The 20,332-nt window shown below is 46.4% G+C and overlaps 1 protein-coding gene across 6 annotated transcripts in view; it reads left to right on the forward strand.

Moving 5' to 3' along the window:
* Window positions 1-20,332, forward strand: part of MYO5C (myosin VC) — a 104,516-nt gene that overhangs the window by 8,674 nt on the left and 75,510 nt on the right. For 5 of the 6 annotated variants that reach the window (XM_032297428.1, XM_032297427.1, XM_032297430.1 and 2 more), the window contains exons 2-8: window positions 2,672-2,782; window positions 5,906-6,071; window positions 6,540-6,684; window positions 9,807-9,963; window positions 12,955-13,098; window positions 13,834-13,915; window positions 15,731-15,838. In XM_032297428.1, the coding sequence (XP_032153319.1) occupies window positions 2,672-2,782; window positions 5,906-6,071; window positions 6,540-6,684; window positions 9,807-9,963; window positions 12,955-13,098; window positions 13,834-13,915; window positions 15,731-15,838 (913 nt within the window). Of the gene's footprint in view, window positions 1-2,671; window positions 2,783-5,905; window positions 6,094-6,539; window positions 6,685-9,806; window positions 9,964-12,954; window positions 13,099-13,833; window positions 13,916-15,730; window positions 15,839-20,332 lie in introns of those variants that run through there. The other variant, XM_032297432.1, reaches the window with a different exon arrangement.

Consider the following 20,332-nt stretch of genomic DNA (forward strand, 5'->3'; position numbering starts at 1 on the left):
AAAAAAAAAAAAAAAAAAAAAAAGAAAATAGTTTAAACAATTTGTTAAAAATTTTCCGTCTTGTTTCGTTTCTGTAACAGTTGATATCTGGCTGTCCCTTGTATAATGCAGAGTGAGAACTTTCCCTACCATGTTTGATAAATGTTATCCAGGTTCCATTGCCATGAATGTGTTGTCCAAAATGCCTGTAGTTTTTAAGATGGAACTCCACCCTTTGCCTGGTTTTAAGTATGTGTGGACTGTTATGATGGGACATAGTAGTAGAGGTGGTCAGATGTGGAAATGGTGGGGAGACAAAAATATACATGTGAAATAAAACTCAGTATTTTAATTTAAAAAAAAAGGTTAAAGCTACTCAAATGATTTAGGAGTAGTCATGATTGATATCCATCCAGTGACTTTGTTGTTTTATTGATTAAGCAAGGCAATTTATATTAACTAATAGGTAGGTCCCTCATCCAACATGTCCCAGTCTAGTACTTGTACCCTGAACTTTGGGTTTTTTTTTGCCTTTGAGACAGTTTCATTCTTGTCGCCCAGGCTGGAGTGCAGTGGTGCGATCTCGGCTCACTGCCACCTCCACCTCCTGGATTCAAGCGATTCTCCTTCCTCAGCCTCCTGAGTAGTTGGGATCACAGATGCGCACCACCATGCCCACGTAATTTTTGTATTTTTAGTAGAGATGGGGTTTAACCACATTACCCAGGCTGGTCTCCAACTCCTGACCTCAGGTGATCCACCCACCTTGGCCTCCCAAAGTGCTGTGATTGCAGGTGTGAGTCACGGTGCCTGGCCTGTTTTATTCTTATTCTTTATTTCCTCCAGCATTTTTATATGAAGATCTTCAGCACTGTTCAAAGAACTTTACAGGCCAGGCATGATGGCTCATGCCTGTAATCTTAGCACTTTGGGAGGCTAAGACAGGAGGATCACTTGAATCCAGGAGTTCAAGGCTGCAGTGAGCTATGATCACATCACTGCATTCCAGCCTGGGCCACAAAACTAGATCCTGTCTCTTAAAAAAAAAAAAAAGTAAGAAAGAAAGAAATGAAAAAGAATTTTATAGTGAGCACCTGTTTTACCACCTGGATTCTGGCATGGACATTTTACCATATTCATTGTATCACATGACTATGCATCTTTCTGTCCTTCTATCTGACCTTCAATCATTCTATTTTTTTGAAGCATCTTAGAGTAAATCACATATCAATACACCTTCTAAATATTTTAGCATGCATATTAACTAGAGTTCCATATTTGTTTAATTTCTGTGTAAAATTTACAGATGATAAAATACACAAATCTTAAGTCTACATTGTCAGAGGTTTGAAAAGTGCTTAACCCCTATGTAACCCAAGCCCCATCAAGATACAGAATGTTACCATCACTCCCAGAAGATCCCCTCGTACACCTTCAGTCACTCCCTGGCCCCAGCCACCCACCCTCAGAGGCAGCTACTGCTGTGAATTTTTCCCCAGCATGCATTACTTTTAGCTGTTCCAGAACTGATTTGAAGAGACTCACATAGGAAGTGCTCTTTTGGGTAAGGCTTTTTTAACTCAGCACACTTTGGTGACTCACCCATACTCTTGCTTACATCAGTAGTTCATTCCTTTTTGTGGGTAAGTTGTATTTCATTGTATGGGTATAACTGTGGTGTTTTTTTTAATTCATTCTCATAAATGGGCATGTAGTCTGTTTCTAATTTTTGGCCATTATCAATAAAGCTACTATGCCCCATATCACAGAATTTATATATCATTCTTTTGAGGGGGCATATATTTTGGTATTTGCCTTTAAAGATTAGTGTTCATTGTTCTGATTACAAAAGTAATAGATGCATATGGTAGAAAAATACATCAAACTCTCAGGTGTCTCTTATAAGGACACTAATTTTAAAATCCTGTTGGGTCAGTGGGCTCACCCTTAGGACCTCATTTAACCTTAATTACCTTCTGAAGACCCTGTCTCCAAATATAGTCAGTTGAGAGTAGGGCATCAGCATATGCATTTGGGGGGTGCACAGTTCAGCCTTCAGCAACATGGCTCCACCTAATGACTTGTACATCGGCGCTGAGCCCGGCGTGCCAGTTGCCTGCTGGGAATTGTCTGGACTTTCACATTTCCCATTGTGGGAATCCTTGACAGCCCACCAGTGTGGTAAGATTATGATGACATTGCTGTAACAGTACTTTCATAGCATTTTACAAAGTTCTTTGAAGTACGAAGTCTAATTTAACCTCCCACTGAACTTGTGAAATAGGTGTTGTGCTGATTTTATGAATGAGAAAAATGAGGCGCTAGAAGTTAAATATGTGGCCCAGAGCTCCCCAGTCAATCCGTGGTGAAAGAAATTCCTCTCCTCTAACCCTGTACACGGCCCTGAGATGTTTCCACTAAGGGATTCGCGAATTTCTTTCCCACATCCAGGCTTTCAGAATTCAAAGTTTATCTAGGAGGCTTTGGGAGTTCCATTGCCTGTAAAACGAGGCAGCCAGGCCTGGTGTGTTGCAGGTGCATGAAAGATCACCTCATAAGCAAAGTTAGGTAGACGTATTCCTAGTGAAGGAGTGGACCTAGTGGACAGAAAGAAACCTTCCTGCGTCTAACCATACAGTGACCTATGCTTTTAAAGTCCTGAAGGTTCAGCTTTTCTTTTTCTGTTGGTCAGTACAACAGGGTTTGGATTCCTGATCCTGAAGAAGTTTGGAAGTCTGCTGAAATAGCCAAGGACTACAGAGTTGGTGACAACATCCTGCGACTCCTGCTGGAGGATGGAACGGTGAGGGTCCCTGCTGTTTGTAGCTCTGACGATGTATAAAGCAGTAGCTGGGGTGTGTGAGGACAGAGGCCCATGGACCCCCATGTGGGATGTGGGAGGAGCCCGGGGATGGTGTACATGTGGGCACCAGCACCATCTTCAAATACACGCTGGTGCCAGGAGTCTCCGAGTGTCTGTACTCCTTCCCTCCCACCCCATGCTGCGCTGTGTCCACCGGCCTCTCTCTGTAATGATGGCCCAGTTGCAGGAGCCAGGTCTGTGCCCGGCATTGCATTTCCAGGCACCCAGCATTGCTGGGAGAATGCTGAAAAGTGATTCACCATTTTGGCTTTATGAGTTTCAGCCCAGAGACTGGGCAAAGATGAAACACTTTTTTGAGCCCAAGGCATACATACACTGGCGGAGAAAAAACATCAAGATGGGAAGGGGAGGAAAATGAGAAGAGGGAGAGAGAAAATAAGGCAGGGAGAGGGAGGAGTGGGAGGAGATGACGTACAGAAACGTGTAAGGGAGGGAGTGTGGCAGGGACAAGCAGGCAGGGATGCCCAGCTTTGTGTGACATTGTGAGGCGCCTCTGTTGGTGCTGGTGTGCTGAGGGGGAGGTGAGGATGAACTTTAGCAATTGCTCCCGTGGTGGGATGAGCCAGTGAGGAGCTTCCCTGCAAGGCTGCATGTGCCTTCTGATGACGCAGCTCCTGAAGACTTTGCATTTGCTTTGAGTGCCCCTCATGAGTCGATCTTGCCTGCCATTGCTGTAGTGACATCCCGCTATATTTGTAGCTAGGGTGATTGGATGAGTTTAGAATCAAGTATCTGGATACGGAACTGGGCAGGAGATTTGTGCACCTTCTAGATCCCAGAGGTGGGTCTGGGGAACGTCATGTGAGGATTAACTGACAAGGTATGTACATGGGTTCTGCAGAGACAGGATACACTATTTCTAATCAGATGGTCCTGGATTTGGGAGACATTTCCTGAGATCTTGGGAAGGGAGAAGAACATACAGGTTAAAGACACATCCTCCAGAATCAGATGATCTGGCTTTAGATCCTGGCATGGCCGCCTGTTAGGTCTTTAACAGCAGGCCCCCAGCATTCTCATAGGTACTAAGGAGGTAATGACTGTGCACTGTCCCAGGGCTGCAGAAGTGTGATGAGACAATCCTGTGTGCATGTGTGAAGGCAGGAGCCCTGGGAAGAGGTTGCTGCTCCCTGGGGCTTCCGTTCCCAGCAGGAGCTCCTCACAGCTTTTATTGAGTATCTCCTGTGTACAGTCGAGGCTCCAACTAGGGATCAGATAGCTTTGTCTGGGGAGGAAAATCTCAAGGCAGCAGCTGCAGTGGCCATTTGCAGCTTTCGTAATACCTGCAGGGCCTCAGGTGGCTACGTTCCTGGCCTTGACCCAGCTGCAGAGGCGAGTAGGACAGCGGGCAGCCAGACGGCTCTTGAACTCAACCCTTTGTCGGTACCATGAGAGACAAAGCCCGTGTGCTGTAGGACAGCGTCACCTCTGCCTCCACCTGTCAGCATAATGTTCATCACGTTCTCTCCCCTCCCCCAAAGACTGCCGCCGGTCCTGTCTTTCTGTTTCTCTGTTGTTTTCACACATAACATACACAGAGGCCAAACCAGAAGTGGGGGTTGTAGATATACAACTGAAAAACAGAGACAGGGAAAGTAAATATGTATGAGAAGCATTTTTCCTGATTTTATTCTCAAAATAAAAGTGTTTAGGTTGAGAATATTCTGGTCGGGGTTAGGTCACAATACAATTGCATTGGTAACAGGGGAGCGGGAGCTGGTCTGAGGACCCGTGTCTAGGTGTGGATTGCCCTGAACTGCTCGCTTTACGCAGAGCAGACCAACAAGCAAGACCCCTGCCAGCGTCAACAAGGAGGCACTGTGCTAGTGAGAGAGCACGGGCTTCAGAGTGAGGCCCAGATGAACTGTGTGACCTTGGACAACAAACTCAATCTTTCTGAACAACAAACTCAATCTTTCAAATGAATGTTTCATTCATTTTCTTGGTTGGGGTAGTCCCATCCTCCCGGGAGGGCAGTTTTGAGGATTAAGTGGAACAATCCATGCTGAGTGCCTGGCATGGGTCGTCACAGTGGCACTTGCTAAGGGGCAGCTGGGCCACCTTGTGGAGCTGGTCCAGGACCACAGATCAGAAGGAGTCCAGAGATGCTGACTGAATAGCAGGAAGGTGGCCTGGGAGGGTGGAAGAGAAACAAGCTTGCTGGGTAGCCAGCTCAAGTCACTTTAGTGGGCCTTCACTTCCCCCAGCGGTGAAATGGGAGTGTAGGAATTAGAATACTCTGACATTGGGAAGGCCCAGCCGTCTGTGGCACAGATGCCACAGGGCATGCTCAGTTCACCTTCATTCTGCTCCAGCCGCTGCTTTAGGAATACTAGGTTAAATCTAGCAGAAGAGGAGCAAGACTGGGAAAATTACTTGGCCCAGCGCTGAGAATGATAGGAATAGACAGGCCTGCTGGGGGAGCTATGAGCCTGTGGGCATGTGGGTGGCTGCAGACAGGAAATACCTGCACTGGGGCTTTCACAGAAAGACCACCACCTACATGGACTCCTTTAGGTGTTTGTCACCACCAAGTGTGTCAACTTTGAGCAGAGACTCAACAACCTTAGAGCTTAAGGGACCTTAGTTCATTGTGTCGTTTTAGCTGCAGCATCTTGTCTTTAAATGAAAACTTGCATGGCCTCAACATTTAAACCACACACAGCTAGAGCCCCTGTGGGAGATTCAGGAGGGAGCACCTGGATCTCTGCCCATGTAGCTTCCCCAGCACCTTTTACTGAGGCCTCTGTAGCTCTGAGGACCCCTGGTCTGGTCTAGCTCCTCTTCACGGATGAAAGAAGTGAGGCCCAAAGAGGGCGAGTGACTTGCCCCGGTGCACACAGCCAGTGCCCTTGTCCCCTGCCCCTACTTTTCATTATTCCAGGAGTCAGCTGTGAAGATTTTCTTCTTGCTATACATGCATTCGTTTTTCAGGGTCAGTGATGACTCCAGTGGAAGGGTGGATAGGACGAAGGACAATGCTTCAGCAGAAACACCAAACAGCTTTTGTTTCCAGAGCTTTAATTTTCCCTTTGTCCACAGGAGCTGGATTATTCCGTCAATCCAGAATCTCTGCCTCCACTTCGGAATCCTGACATCCTCGTGGGCGAGAATGACCTCACGGCCCTCAGCTATCTCCACGAGCCTGCAGTGCTCCACAACCTCAGAATCCGCTTTGCAGAATCCAAACTCATTTACACCTACAGTGGTAAGGAGGGCATTTCTAGGAGGTGAGGAACGGTGCTGGAATGTGAGCGTGCTGTCTAGAGCCTTCTGGTTGTTCTGTGTTTGTGCTGAGCACCCAGTTTGTTGTAAACAGTGTCTAGGTGGGGAGAATCTTCAACAAGAACTAAGACTGGGGAAAGAGGAGATGTAACAAAACTAGTGTCTGAGTTTCTCATCGGAGTTGATACATTCATTACTTATTTTGGGCAATGATATTTACATTGTGAATTGCAAAAGCCTCTCTGTTTGGGGGCATTTCCACCTGTCCTGTCATCCAACCATCAGACCAGCTTGGGGGTATAGGTGACTGGCAGGGAATTAATTCAGTGCATAAAGTGACCTGCCCAAAGTCACACGAAAGATTTAATGAGTGACAGAGCTGGGGTTTCTCAAACCTGGGGAGGCAGGTGGCAGTAAGAATCTTTTAACTGCATCTAACATCTTTCCCCAGGAATCATTTTGGTGGCCATGAATCCTTACAAGCAGCTGCCGATATATGGAGATGCCATCATCCACGCCTACAGCGGGCAGAACATGGGCGATATGGACCCACACATATTTGCTGTGGCAGAAGAGGCATATAAGCAGATGGCCAGGTAGCTTCCTGCCAGGCTGGACTTCCCCTTGCTCTGCCAATGCTCCCTGCATTTACCAGACTGTCACAGTGGCGGGGAGGTAACCAGGTTGGGCTCATTAAGAGGCAGGCCAGAGGTGGCGCTTTGCTGAGCCGACTACCTGGAATGAAGAGCAGACAGCTGTTACATGTACCTGACCTGTCCAGACTAAGTTTCCTGGGTTTTGTTCCTTCAAGGTAGTCAAGTCAGCCCTACCAGTCTGGGAAAAGCAGTTGCTTTTCTTGCAGTGTGTTTGGTTGGAGAGTATTGATTTATTCTCTGCTATGAGATATTTAAGCTTTTTATTTTTTTCACCTATTTAAGGAAGCAGAATCTGATGATGCACAAGCACAGGTTTTAGTAGCAGGAGACTTGGAATTGTATCCTAATTTCACTACTAGGGCCTGTAGGGCCCCCTGGAGTCCTCGTTTTCACTAGTATGAAAAGCCTCCTGTGAATGAGGTACCGTGCACGCATTCCCAGCTGTCATCTGGGATGGCCTCAGAATAGCCCACAGTGCAGATGTCTGGGCTGTAAACAGCTTCGGGGAATAACCCACCCAAGTTAGGCAGCAGGTAAAAAGGCAGATCTGGGATTTGTGCTCAGATTTTTAAACTCTAGTTTATTTTCCCATAACTGTCACTTTTGTCTTTAATGTCTTCCACTGTCAAGTATGGAGAATAAAAACACGACCCTATCTTTGTACCTGCCTTTACAGTTTGCAAAAGACCTTTCACATACAGTGGTCTCCCTTGAGTTTTACAGCAGTCCTGTGAAGTCGACTGACTTCACCGCCCTCATTTCACAAATGGGAAAGCTAAGGCACAGGACCTGGACCTGCTTGTTCTTCACCTAAATCTTTGCTGAATAACCCTGGCCACAGCATCTGAACTCTTTCCACTTTTTATGTCTTCTTCTGTGAGCTGGACTCTCAGGGGCACCCATTCCTGGTTCTGCTGCTTATAATGAGGGGGCAGGTGGTAGCTTACATGAGGTAGAACACATGCTGCTTTCCTGCACAGACATCTGATGGGCAGTCTGGGGCTAGACTGAGTCTCTTCGGAGCCATCAGAGACCCGGTACCATGGACCTCCCTGTCCCTGAGGTGGGGCAGTCATCCTCAGGGAGAAGCTAGTGCTCAGCTCTGTCTTCCATATTCTAGGTAACAAGGCTTATGAGGGGAAGGGTTTGACCCTCCAGGTTAGGGAGACTTTCCAGAAGCCCCACAAAGCCCTTTTGCTGACAGCTCATCCGCCAGGACCTAACTCACACAGGGAGCCTGGGATGTGCAATCTTTCATATGCACAGCGGAGCGCTGGCTAACCACTGGGGTGTAGTTTCTAAGAAGGAAGAGGAGATGCAAATGCTTGCTGGATAGAGAATTAGCAGCTTCTGCAGCACTAAGATTCCTTCTAACCCTAAAATCCTCACGGTTCTGAGATTTTCCCTGGCTCCCTGGAGACCTGCAGGTCTCCCAGGTATGGTGGAGATTAGGGTCTGGCTGTCAGCGGGTTGAGCTATTTTGCACTGTAGGGCAGTGCTCACTTCAGCCCTGAAGAGCCAGTTTCTCCTTGGAGGTCCATCCGTGTAACTGCAATAATAGAACGGAGCCTAAAGCAGGCTTGTGTTGGCCTTGTTTGATGCTAGACAGGTAGTGTCCCTAGGGGCTGTAGAACAGGGCTGGGATTACTAAAGCCTGTTCTATGCCCTGAGGGACACTGAGCATGTCATTCCCCTTCTCCAAGTCTTCATCTTCTCTCTTTGAAATGAAAATACTGGACCGGGGCTCTATACCCAAAGTCTCCTCCAGCATTCACATGGGAGGCTGTGGCTCTGTGGTCAAGTCCCTCCACCCTGAATCACCATTTTCCTCCCCTATAAAAGAGACATCTGTGTCATAGGATTTTGGTGAAGCTTAAATGAGAATCTGTATTCACCCAGCACCTGGCATGTGAACGGTGCTGCATCCGCAGAGGAGCATTAGAAGTTTATACCATCACGGTCTTATGACATGAAAAGTTTAATGCATTTTTAAGAATCTCTAAATTATATAACAGAGCATGTTGGCTTACAGAGCACATATGTTCCCAAGCCTCTTTTGAATAATTGCTCTCAAAATAATGTCCTTGAAAATGTTTTTATATTTAAGTGGGATGTGCAGGAAGGAGTTGACATAAGGCCTGAGGCTGCTATCTTTAGAGGCCTGCTTGCAAGGCGGCCCGAGGCTGGCCTCTGATTTCATGATGATCCCTGGCATTTCTTGGTTGATAAAGTGGCCCATTTGACCTAAATGTAAGCTGTTTGTGTAAATGGTGTTCTTTATGCTGAATACCTGCTCTCCTTCTGGGAGCCTGGAATGTGGGCATGTGCTAGGCAGGAGGTGGGCACTGCATCTCTAATGAGCTTCCCTGGCAGCCAGCATTTCACATGTGCCATCAAATTCCTTGCTGGGGGAATTGAATGTGTCCTTGTGACCCGACTGGGAGAGGACCCCTGGAAGTTTACACCTGGGTTCCACTGGGCCTCGTCCTGTGTGCCTTTTTCCTTTGCTGCCTTTGCTCTGTATCCTCTTGCTGCAGTCAGTCTCAGCTGTAAGCATGACTATCTGCTGAGTCCTGTGAGTCCTCTTAGTGGATCGTTGAACCTGGGATTGGTCTTGGGGCCCCTCAACATGGTGCTCAGTAAATACATATTGACAGGCAGCATGATGACCTGTGCAGGGTCCATCTAGAAAGAGGGTGCTGAGGAGAGGGTGGGGAGGGCAGAGGAGAGATGAAATTCAAGAACAAAAGCAAAAATCCTGACCAGAGAGTGGGAGGCATGGGAAGGAGCAGGTTTTTGGTTGGCTTCAGAGGTTGGGTAGGGAAGCAGTAAGCAGTAGGGATTGGAATAAAGGTTGGATGAAAGATGTGAACTTTTAAAATTCTGTGTTCTGCACCATCACATAGAAAAAAATATCTAGAAGGAAATAAATTGAGATTTAAAAATAGCAGAGTGACAAAACAGTTTCCTTCCTTTGTCTTGTCCGTGTTTGTCTTAATTAGCACCTATTGCCTTCTTGATGGGAGGAAACTAATATTTTAAAACTCTTTTATTTGCTTTAGAAACAACAGAAACCAGTCCATCATTGTAAGTGGGGAGTCAGGTGCTGGGAAGACAGTGTCAGCTCGCTATGCCATGAGGTACTTTGCCACCGTCAGCAAATCAGGCAGCAACACTCAAGTGGAGGACAAAGTCCTAGCGTCCAACCCCATCACCGAGGTGCGTACCACGGCAGAAGGCAGCCGTGTGTTGATGATGGAAATAGGGTTGGTTGGTTTGTGTGCTGTCTAGGCTAATTCAAGTTCCCACCCCTTAAAGACCAAAGAAGTGAGGGCAGGAAAGACCCAGGAAGCCTGTTTGCTGGTGGGATTTGAAGGAGATGGCAGAATCGCTACTTCCAATGCTCTCTCCTGCTGTATCTGCTGGGCTGAAAATCTACCACCAGACAGAGTCCTCTATTTACATTTACATCCCAGGGGAAATGTCTTCAGCCACAAACATCACTGGTACACTCAAGTCACTGGTGTGCTCCAGCCAGCTGGCGTCAGCTTTCATGAGCTGATTGTTGCAATGTTCAGGAATTTTGCAAGCTGATTGATAAACCTTTGGTAGTTTGGAATCAGTCATGGGAGGAGTATTTATACCTTCTGGCTTGGCAAAGGCCAGATGTCAAGACTCTTCCTCCTGGCCTCCCCCAGAGCCAATTCATCAGCACACTGCTGACTGGGACAGAGGGTGGGCAAGGCCAAGTGTGGCAGTGCCCAGGGCTAAGGAGACAGCCCTCAAGGAAGAAGGGGGCACCCAAAAGGCACAGAGGAGGGTCCTGCAAGCCAGCTCCAGCTGCTCTGCAAAATGGGAAGAGGATTGATTTGAATTTATTTGGAAGCAGAGCAAATTAATAACATTAGACTCCTAGACCTCTTCTCCCTGTTTTCTCAAATCAAAATCCTCAATGAATATTTATCAGTCCACCTACTCTGTTGAAGCCACTGCGTAGCTAATGTGGGAAGTGATGGAAAAGAATAAGACCTAGTCTCCAAGTATAAGATTCTTCTAACCTAACGTAAGAATATTTTAAAATTAAATAGAAACATAAGGGGTGGGGGAGCTAAGAAACACTGCAAAACTCATAGTCCAGAGGCATAGGTTTATTTAGAAACATAAATTACAATTCAAGATACCAATAGAAAAGTTATCGAGGCTGGGTGTGGTGGCTCACATCTATAATCCCACACTTTGGGAAGGTGAGGCAGGCGGAGCTCAGAGGTTCCAGACCAGCCTGGGCAACATGATGAAACCCCATCTCTACCAAAAATACAAAAAATTAGCCAGGCATGGTGGCACATGTCTGTGGTTCCAGCTACTTAAGAGGCTGAGGTAGGAGGATCACTTGAGGCAGGAGATGGAGGTTGCAGTGAGCTGAGACTGCACCACTGCACTCCAGCCTGGATGACAGAGTGGGACCCGGTCTCACAATAAAGAAATGTTATCAAGAGACAGTGCCAAGTTAAATGCCCAGTGGATGATCTTGTGTAAATATTTAGGGTTTGTCTCCCTCACTAGACTGTATACTCCATGAAGGCAGGACCACATCTATTTAGTTCACCGGTGTTTACCGAGCACATGGCACATAGTAGGTGCCCAGTAAATACATATTGACAGGCAGCATGATGACCTGGGCAGGGTCCTTCTAGAATGTCGGTGCTCAGGAGAGGGTGAGGAGGGCAGAGGAGGGACGAAATTCAAGAACAGAAGTAAAAAGCAAAAATCCTGACCAGAGAATGGAAGGGATGGGAAGATGCAGGTTTTTGGTTGAGTGGACAGGTTGAGTAGGAAAGCAGTAAGGAGTAGGGATTGGAACAAAGGTTGGATGAAAGATGTGAGTTTTATTTTATTTATTTATTTATAAAGAAGGGGTTTCACCATGTTGGTCAAGCTGGTCTTGAACTCCCGACCTCAGGTGATCCTCCCGCCTTGGCCTCCAAAGTGCTTGGATTACAGGCATGAGTCACCATGCCCGGCCGGATGTGAACTTTTAATTGAGCATCGTAGGTATTTGGGGCCTGAATGAGGTCAAATACCTATGAGGCACCTCATATTCTCTCATTTAATCCTCTCAACTCTCTAAGTGTTCTGGTCAGTCTGGACTGCTATTATAATAAATACACTTTAGTATAATATACTTTAGTTTCATCGACTGGGTGGCTTATAAACAACAGAAATTTATTTCTCGCAGTTCTGGAGGCTGGAAGTCCAAGATCAGGGTGCTAGCAGGGGTTGGGTTCTGGCAAGGCCGCTCTTCTGGGTTGCAGACTGCTGTCTTCTCACGGTACCGTTACGTGGAAGAAAGAGAGCAGGAGAGGTCTCCAGGATCCCTATTCTGCAGGCATTGACATCCCACTCCTGAGGGCACTACCCTCATGACGTCATTACTTCCCAAAGGCCCATCTTACGATACCAGTACATAGGGTTAGGATTTCAGCATGATGATTTTGGGAGGACACAAACATTCTGTCTATAACAGTGAGATGCTTATTATTCTCATATGACAGAGAAATTAAGAGCTGGAAAGATGAATTAACTTTTCGGTTTGTTTGTTTCTGAGACAGGGTCTCGCTCAGTTACCTAGGCTGGAGTGTGGTGGTGCAGTCAGCTCACTGCAGTCTCTACCTCCTGGGCACCAGCAGTCCTCCCACCTCAGCTTTCTGAGTAGCTAGGACTACAGGCACACGCCACCATGCCTGGATAATTTTATTTTTTATGTTTTGTAGAGATGGGAGTCTCACCACGTTGCCTTGTCTGGTCTCAAACTCCTGGCCTCAAGTGAATTTCTCGCCTCTGCCTCCTGAAGTGCTGGGATTATAGGCATGAGACACCATTGGCCCCCGGCCAATGAATTAACTTTTAAGACATTCCAGTCTTAAAATACAGATAGCAAAGATGGAACCCGGGGACCTGAAACACCAAAACCTGTGTTCTTTCTGATCTTCCCCAGTGTCTGCCAGTGGGACCTAGGAGAGCCCTGAGCAGCAGGCTTGGGATTCGTCATGTTCCCTGCCAGCCTGGGGTTGCTTTCTTTCCCCAGACCTCCCTCTGCCAGTCAGACCTCCCCCTAGGGTACAGGATTGCATTTTACTAAAAACCCCTCCACTAATTTTGAGGCAAAAATCTTTTAATGTGTTTATTTCAAGAGAGTCTTGTGTTTTTTAGGCTGTCGGAAATGCCAAGACCACACGCAATGACAATAGCAGTCGGTTTGGGAAATACACAGAAATCAGTTTTGATGAGCGAAATCAGATTATAGGAGCCAACATGAGAACTTACCTCCTGGAGAAATCCAGAGTTGTCTTTCAAGTAAGGATAAAAGTATTAAATTTCCTTTCTCCCAACTTTTTTAGCATTATTTACGTTTACATCTCATTATATGTACTCAGGCAAGCTACATTATGCTGAGTTGAAAAATAGGGTTTTCTTGCCTTTGCAGTTCGGATTCCTTTTTCTGTTTATTACAAATTGATGGATGAATAGGTGTGATATCAGATGAGTTGTATGACTGCAGGAAAAGGTTACAACTTCTTTTATTTGCGGCATTTGCAAAATCCTGATAGTTTAAAAAGCAAATATATCTTTCTAGAGCACAAAAACTGAAATAGACAAAGCTGACAGACTGGCTTTTCTATCCGGAAGGGAATGGAATCAGAGCTATTGAGGGGGGTTTTAAGAGAAAGGCTTTTCTGCCAGTAACATGGAGAAAATTCTCATTGTTTTGGCTCAGGAGGGGAGCAACAGTTAGCCTTGTATCGCAGGAAGTTTCTAAAAATTTCAACTAGGATGAGTTACGTCATTCCCATTTCATAGGACGTTTTCATTTGCTAACACTTTCTCTGGGTCGCTTGTTACTTGGAAGGCCATCTCAGGCCACCCAGTTCTCAGCTGAGAGGAAGGGCCTGCCTGTGAACCGGCCAGATTACATCCTGGACAGCAGAATTGTTTATCCAGATTAGCCATCTAGGACCCTCTAATTAAAAACCTGGCGTTTTTGCCTGTAAGGATTTGGTGCAATTTTGCGGACTTTTCTTTGTCTTACAGTCAGAAAATGAACGAAATTACCACATTTTCTATCAGCTTTGTGCATCTGCACAGCAGTCGGAATTTAAACATCTTAAATTGGGTATGTAATGGATGGTGTGTGGAAGGGTCTTTCTCTTATGTGGGGGCTTAAATTCTAGATTAACTTTCTTTGTATAGTAATATGTCTTTTTTTGAAGTATTTGCCCAAAGATATAAGATCCTTTGGTTTCAAGGACAGAATTGGTGCATCTAATTAAGGGGATGGATTAGGACTTGGGGGATTAGTTCAGGGAGGGGAGGCACTCTTAAGCCTGAGAGTTATTTTTAAAGCTCATTGGGCCCAGGATGGTGGCTCACACCTGTAATCCCAGCATTTTGGGAGGCTGAGGTATGTGCATCACCTGAGGTCAGGAGTTCAAGACCAGCCTGGCCAACATGGCAAAACCTGGTCTTTACTAAAAATACAAAAAGTAGCCGGTGTGGTGGTGCATGCCTGTAATTCCAGCTACTTGGGAGGCAGAGGCAGAAGAATTGCTTGAACCTGGGAGACAGAGGTTGCAGTGAGCCAAGATCATGCCACTGCTCTCCAGCCTAGGCAACAGAGTGAGACTCCATGTCAAAAAACAAAAAGGTTCATTGGGTGGTTGTGGTCCTCCAGCTAGAACCGCCTGAGTAAGACTTCCTGACAGCTGGAACATAGGGTGTCACCAAACTTGCCTTTTTATTTGAACATTTATAGATAGTTGTTTTTCTAACACATATGACATGTTAACCCACTTTTTAAAACACAGCATCTCTATCATCATTTGAACTCCCTTGATGGCTCAAGGTCATTAATTATTTGTAGTCATAATTAATTATACTTCAGAGATGGCTAAAACGTAGGGCTGTTTGTCCTTAAATACAATAGTCCCCGAGCCCCGTACTGCCACAGCTTTCCTGCCTTGGCCGTTTGTGTTATGCTGGTAGGTGAGAATTGTCGGAGGTAACTTCGAGTGTGCTGGAGTTGAACTCACGCTCTCTAATTTTGGAGAAGCAGCTTGTATTCTTGGAATCTAAGTTTCTGCAGATTTCACATGAAGGTGATATCTTTGGCCTTGTCTACCAAACAGAATGTGAATAGCAAACCTGCAGAAGGGCTTTTAGAAGGATCCTCTACTATTTAAACATTAGGGGTGTGTGTGTGTGTATGTGTGTGTGTGTGTGTGTGTGGTCATAATCCTGATTGTGCTAATGGTTTTATAAGAGTGTATGCATGTCAAAAATTCATCAAACTGTACATGTTAAGCATATGTAGTTTATTGTACATTTAGTAAACCTCAGTAAAACTGTATAAAAATGTTAGGTGCAGGAACAAAAACCATGAGCTTTAGAGTTAGGCCTGCATTTAAATTCTGGCTTGCCATCCGCTATGGGAACTTGAAAAAGTCACTTTACTTTTCTGAGTCTCAGCTTCTGCGTCTGTAATGTAAAATTGTTTTTTTTGTTTTGTTTTTGTTCTTTTGAGACAGGCTCACCCAGGCTGGGGTGCAGTGGCGCCAGCGTGGCTCAGTGAAGCCTCAAACTCCTGGGCTCAAGTGATCCTTCTGCATCAGCCTCCTGAATAGCTGGGACCACAGGCTTGTACCACTATGCCCAGCTAATTTTTTGTAGAGATGGGGTTTTGCCCTGTTGCCCAGGCTGGTCTTGAACTCCTGGGTTCAAGCGAGCCCCTTGCCTCAGCCTCCCAAAGTACTGGGATTACAGGCACAAGCCTTTGCATCTGGCTGTAATGCAGAATTCTGAGGAATAAATGTAATCACCTGTGTAAAGTGCTTCACACAGCTTGTTAAGTATGAAATTCCCTGCTTTTGATATATGTGTATGTCCAAATTTCTGTATTACAGACATAACAAATCTTACTTTTTGATTTCAGGGAGTGCTGAAGAATTTAATTATACAAGAATGGGAGGCAATACTGTCATTGAAGGTGTGAATGATCAAGCTGAAATGGTCGAAACTCAAAAGACCTTTACGCTTCTGGGTAAGGGAAGATATCCCATCTAAGGATGTAACCATTTTCTCTTAAAAAAAAAAAAAAATTAAAAGGTGGGGATTCCCAGCAGAGGTATGTTCAGAAGGCTCCTAATCAATTCTAATTTTAGGACAAACCCTCAGAAGATGGTTTGGAGACTAAGTGGTCAAGACTGTGCTTTTGCCTTAAAAGACCTAGCTAGAAATTAACTCATGTTTTCCCTGGGGCTTCCTGGCTCACTGTTAGAGGCATGGGCTGCAAGCCCAGTGAATGCTGTAAGCTCTTCTAGGCTGAATACAAGGATGACTGGTGAAGCCAAGGTCCGATTTGGTTCAGAAGTGCAGTGTTGGCCTTCACAGGTCTCCTGATGATGACAGTAAAATAGTGGACACTCATGTAGAGCTTTCAGTGTGCTGGGCACCATCCTAAGTACTTCACAACCCTGTATTAACTCATTCAAGCCCTATAACCACCCTAGGACCTTGGTGCAGGCATTTCTCCCATTTTACAACAGGGAAACTAAGGCACAGAGGAGGGAAGTGATTTACCCAAGGTTAGGCGGCCCATACAGAGTAGAACTGGCTTTTGAACTTCACGGTCTTCAAGCATCTTGTTTTGTTTCCCTTTTTTTTTTTTTTTTTTTTTTTTTGTGACAGTCTCTCTCTCTGTCCCCAGGCTGGAGTGCAGTAGCGTGATATCGGCTCACTGCAATCTCCACCTCCCAGGTTCAAGCGATTCTCCTACCTCAGCCTCCAGAGTAGCTGGGACCATAGGCGCATGCCACCATGCCTGGCTAATTTTTGTGTTTTTAGTAGAGATGGGGTTTCACCATGTTGGCCAGAATGGATCTGCCTGCCTTGGCCTCCCAAAGTGCTGGGATTATAGGCCTGAGCCACCATGCCCAGCCCAAGCATCTCATTTTATACAAAAAAAACCACATATCTTCTATTGCTCAGATGCCGGCACAGGTGGACCAGGCACAACTCTCACAGGACAGCCAATTGTTCCCAATCCGTCTCACCTTACTTTTCCCACACAGAGCTCCTGTTCAGAAAGGCTGTCTAGCAGCTGGTATTTATAAAAACAGGCATGCACTCTCTCATTTTGTATGAGTCTAGACATCCACATGAAGCTGCCAGTCAAAGCTTCTGATCAGGGTGATGCTGTTGGCTATTTCTGCGTCTTGCTAAAATCTCCCACCAATTCATTCTAAGTGCTTTCATTCTTGTGGCCTGGTTGACTGTATCTTAACATAAAAGGCTAAGAATTTCAGGTTAAATACATCAAAGTAATAGGCAAGATGATCACAGCTGGATAATGGAGAAGGAAAACAAGATGATTTTCTAAGCAGAATCACTGTCAGACTCTGTTCCCTCAAACCTGCCTCAAGGAGAAGGGCAATTTAAACTTTTTATAATAAGATAAACACATTTGGCACTGATTAACATTTTCTGAAAATAATTATAGTCGTCATTTCAGTCTTTGTATAATGTACTCCATGGAGAGGGGGCTCGGTGTTTGAGGCGGGGACAGGTGGCCAAGCTCTGGCTAGGCTGAAGGGGACCTTGGGTCACATGCCCTGTCCTGTCCAACCCCCATCTCCCTTATCCTTCTGAGTCCTCTCTCCCACCTCCATCATGTCCTCCTCACAGCAAGATAATATAGGGCCAGTAGAGTGGGCTTTGGGATCCAATGAACATGAATTCAAATCCTAGTTGGCATGAGTCTAAGGCTCCCCTCTCTGAGATGTGATATCTTGATCTGTGAGTGGCAGCACACCTTGCCTTTCATGGCAGCTGGTGAGGAAGTGTATGTAAAAGTCCCTAGCACCAGGCCAGGCACATAGCCGGCGCCCGGCAGCTGCTGCCCCCTGCCTTCTCTCTCCCTCCATTCCCAATTGTCCAAACCCTCATCGTCCTTTGAGTAAAACCGTCTCTTCTATAAAACCTTATCTAATTGTTGGAGATGAGCACTTTGCAGCCATTTGCCCCCATGTATCACACAACTTAGGTTGTTTACAGATTTCCACATCATATACCTCAGTCCCAGAGCCAAAACTGGGACAAGGCAAGAGAGGCACTCATTCTTAGGGCCATGCATGTACGGGGTTGGCCCTGGACACTTAACCTGGGCACAGGCTTAGACGTTTTAGACAAAGCCCTCCGGAGTTTTGTAGAGCGGTGGAGCACAGGGTCCTCTCCTGGCACTAATGGTGATGGCTGCTGGCAGTGCTGTGTGAAGTTGGGGCCACTGCACCTCTTCCCTTCGAGAGAGGGTACCTCAGCAAGTGCCCCTGCTCAGATTTTTCCTTCTCCTGGCACGAGATCCTCAGGGCTTCTCTGTTTAGACATGCTGGGGTGAAACCAGATGGCTTAATGAATGCTGCCAGTCTTTTCTCATACTGTGGTGGGCGTTGGTGTTAAACTGCTTAGATACGCCTTACCCAGCGTGACCTCGGGTGAGTTCCCTAACCTTCCAATGCCTTAGTTTCCTCCTCTGTGAGTTGGGAACAATGCTAGGATTCCTCCGTGAGGCTATAGTGAGAATGAGATGAGCTGATACAGGGAAAGTCCAGAGGACAGTGCCTGAGGCAGTGTTCCATCCACTTTCCCCTCCACTTCTGCTGCTGAGGTCCCTCAGCTAGCAGTGAGATTACTCCTAGAGAAGCACAAGGGGATGTATTTTGACTAAAAAGTCCCTTTCCTTTGCTCTTCTGCTGTGTCTTTCTCGTGTGATTCATCCACTGATCCCTGCCATTTGGGTGTTGCTATGACCTTTTCTCTCTGATGGGAAGAACACCTTGGACCTCAGGCTCTAGGAGCTTGACCAGTGAGCTCCTCCTGGAAATCTGATTCAGGCTGGCACTGCTTTTGTGTGACAGGCTCGCTGAGGATGATTACTTAACGCAGGTCTTGAATTCTTTCTTTTATATTATTGCTTTGGAGTTGTCATCTTTCTTTTGTGTTTCTGGAAGGCCTGGAGTAGTTAAGGGATTTAGTCATGGATCACAGAAAGCAGGGAGGAGTGCCAGAATGGAGGCTCCCACACTTGGCATTTTAGTTGCTTCTCATGATTACTTATCTGTCATTGCTGTGGTGGAGGCCTTGGGGTATATTTCTGTTGGACACATCTGTCCTTCAGATGGAGGCGTTACCTCCAAATGGAAAGGCAGCAAATGCCTGGACTCAGCTGGAGCTGGAGTCCTTCTTATGTTCTTGAAATGAAATCTTTTGAGACTGATTTTATTTAATTTTTGTAGTAGAGGAGACTCTGGGCCGGGTGCAGTGGCTCACGCCTATAATCCCAGCACTTAGGGAGGCCGAGGAGGATGGACCACTTGAGTCCAGGCATTAAAGACCGGCCTGGGAAACATGGTGAAACCCCGTCTCTACAAAACATTATCTGGGCATGGTGGCACACATTTGTAATCACAGCTACTGAGGAGGCTGAGGTGGGAGGATTACTTGCGTGTAGGAGGTTGAGGCTGCAGTGAGCCATGATCACGCAGCTGCACTCCATCCTGGACAACGGAGTGAGACCCTGTCTCCACAAAAAAAAAGATTGTAGGTTTTTGAAATTGTTGAAGAGCGTAACCTACCTGCTAATGAAAATTCCAGGTATCCCCAAGTGAGGGGTCACTGGCTTCCGTTCCCGAGTGGACCAGGCAGCCACAATGCTAATGAACCTGCCCACCTGCCCGAGCGTATCTCTCAGCTCCGCAAGTCACCACATTGTCATCACACACTGAGGGGATCCCGACCTGGCAAAGCCAGGCTCACAGCGTTGCAGCTCTCCACTGTGATTTACAGGGTTCGAACAGAGTCCTTTCTAGCAGCTGGCTTTGTTTCTTTTTGGCTCCAGGAAATGTGCCAATCCCCTCGGTGAATGAATACGATATGTAGTCATAATTTATATTCTACCTACAGCAGTCAAAGTCCCAATGGGAAACATGGGGCAGGCTCACAGTAGGATACAAGAGGGAGGGATTGTTTATTATTTACAACTACAAAGGCATGAGTGGAGTCTAGGGGAGCTGTTAAGACAAGGGGCAGTGGGCACCTGGGGGCGGCAGCAGAACTGTTCACTGCTCTTTCCCATGTGGGCACCCAGGTGTTTCTGGAGCCTGGAAGGAGAGCTGGGTAAAGTCAGCCCCAGAGGAGTAATGACCTTCTGTCAATCAGGCCGTGCAGCCAGTCAGAGACAGCCTCCCAGGGAAAGGGCCTGGGGAGGACGCATTCAGAACGTTCTCTGCTCCTCTGCTCTCCTGCCAGGCCTCCCCATGAATCAAACCCAACCACAGGCCAGAGGGCATGAAAGACCATTACCTTGATTTATACCAAGTTCCCTGGGGCAGAGAGCAGAGGATCTGGAGGGGCAAATGGAATTCCTCCAGCAGTCCCACCTTAAAAATAATTCAGGGATTCCGAGAGTTTGTGAGCAAAAAGAAAACTGGAAAATCATTCAAAATCAACCAACCACAGGATAAAGGCGAGATGACTGTCC

This window comes from Sapajus apella, unplaced genomic scaffold (assembly GCF_009761245.1).
Source record: "Sapajus apella isolate SASKATOON/1434 unplaced genomic scaffold, GSC_monkey_1.0 scaffold37, whole genome shotgun sequence".
Lineage (NCBI taxonomy): Eukaryota > Metazoa > Chordata > Mammalia > Primates > Cebidae > Sapajus > Sapajus apella.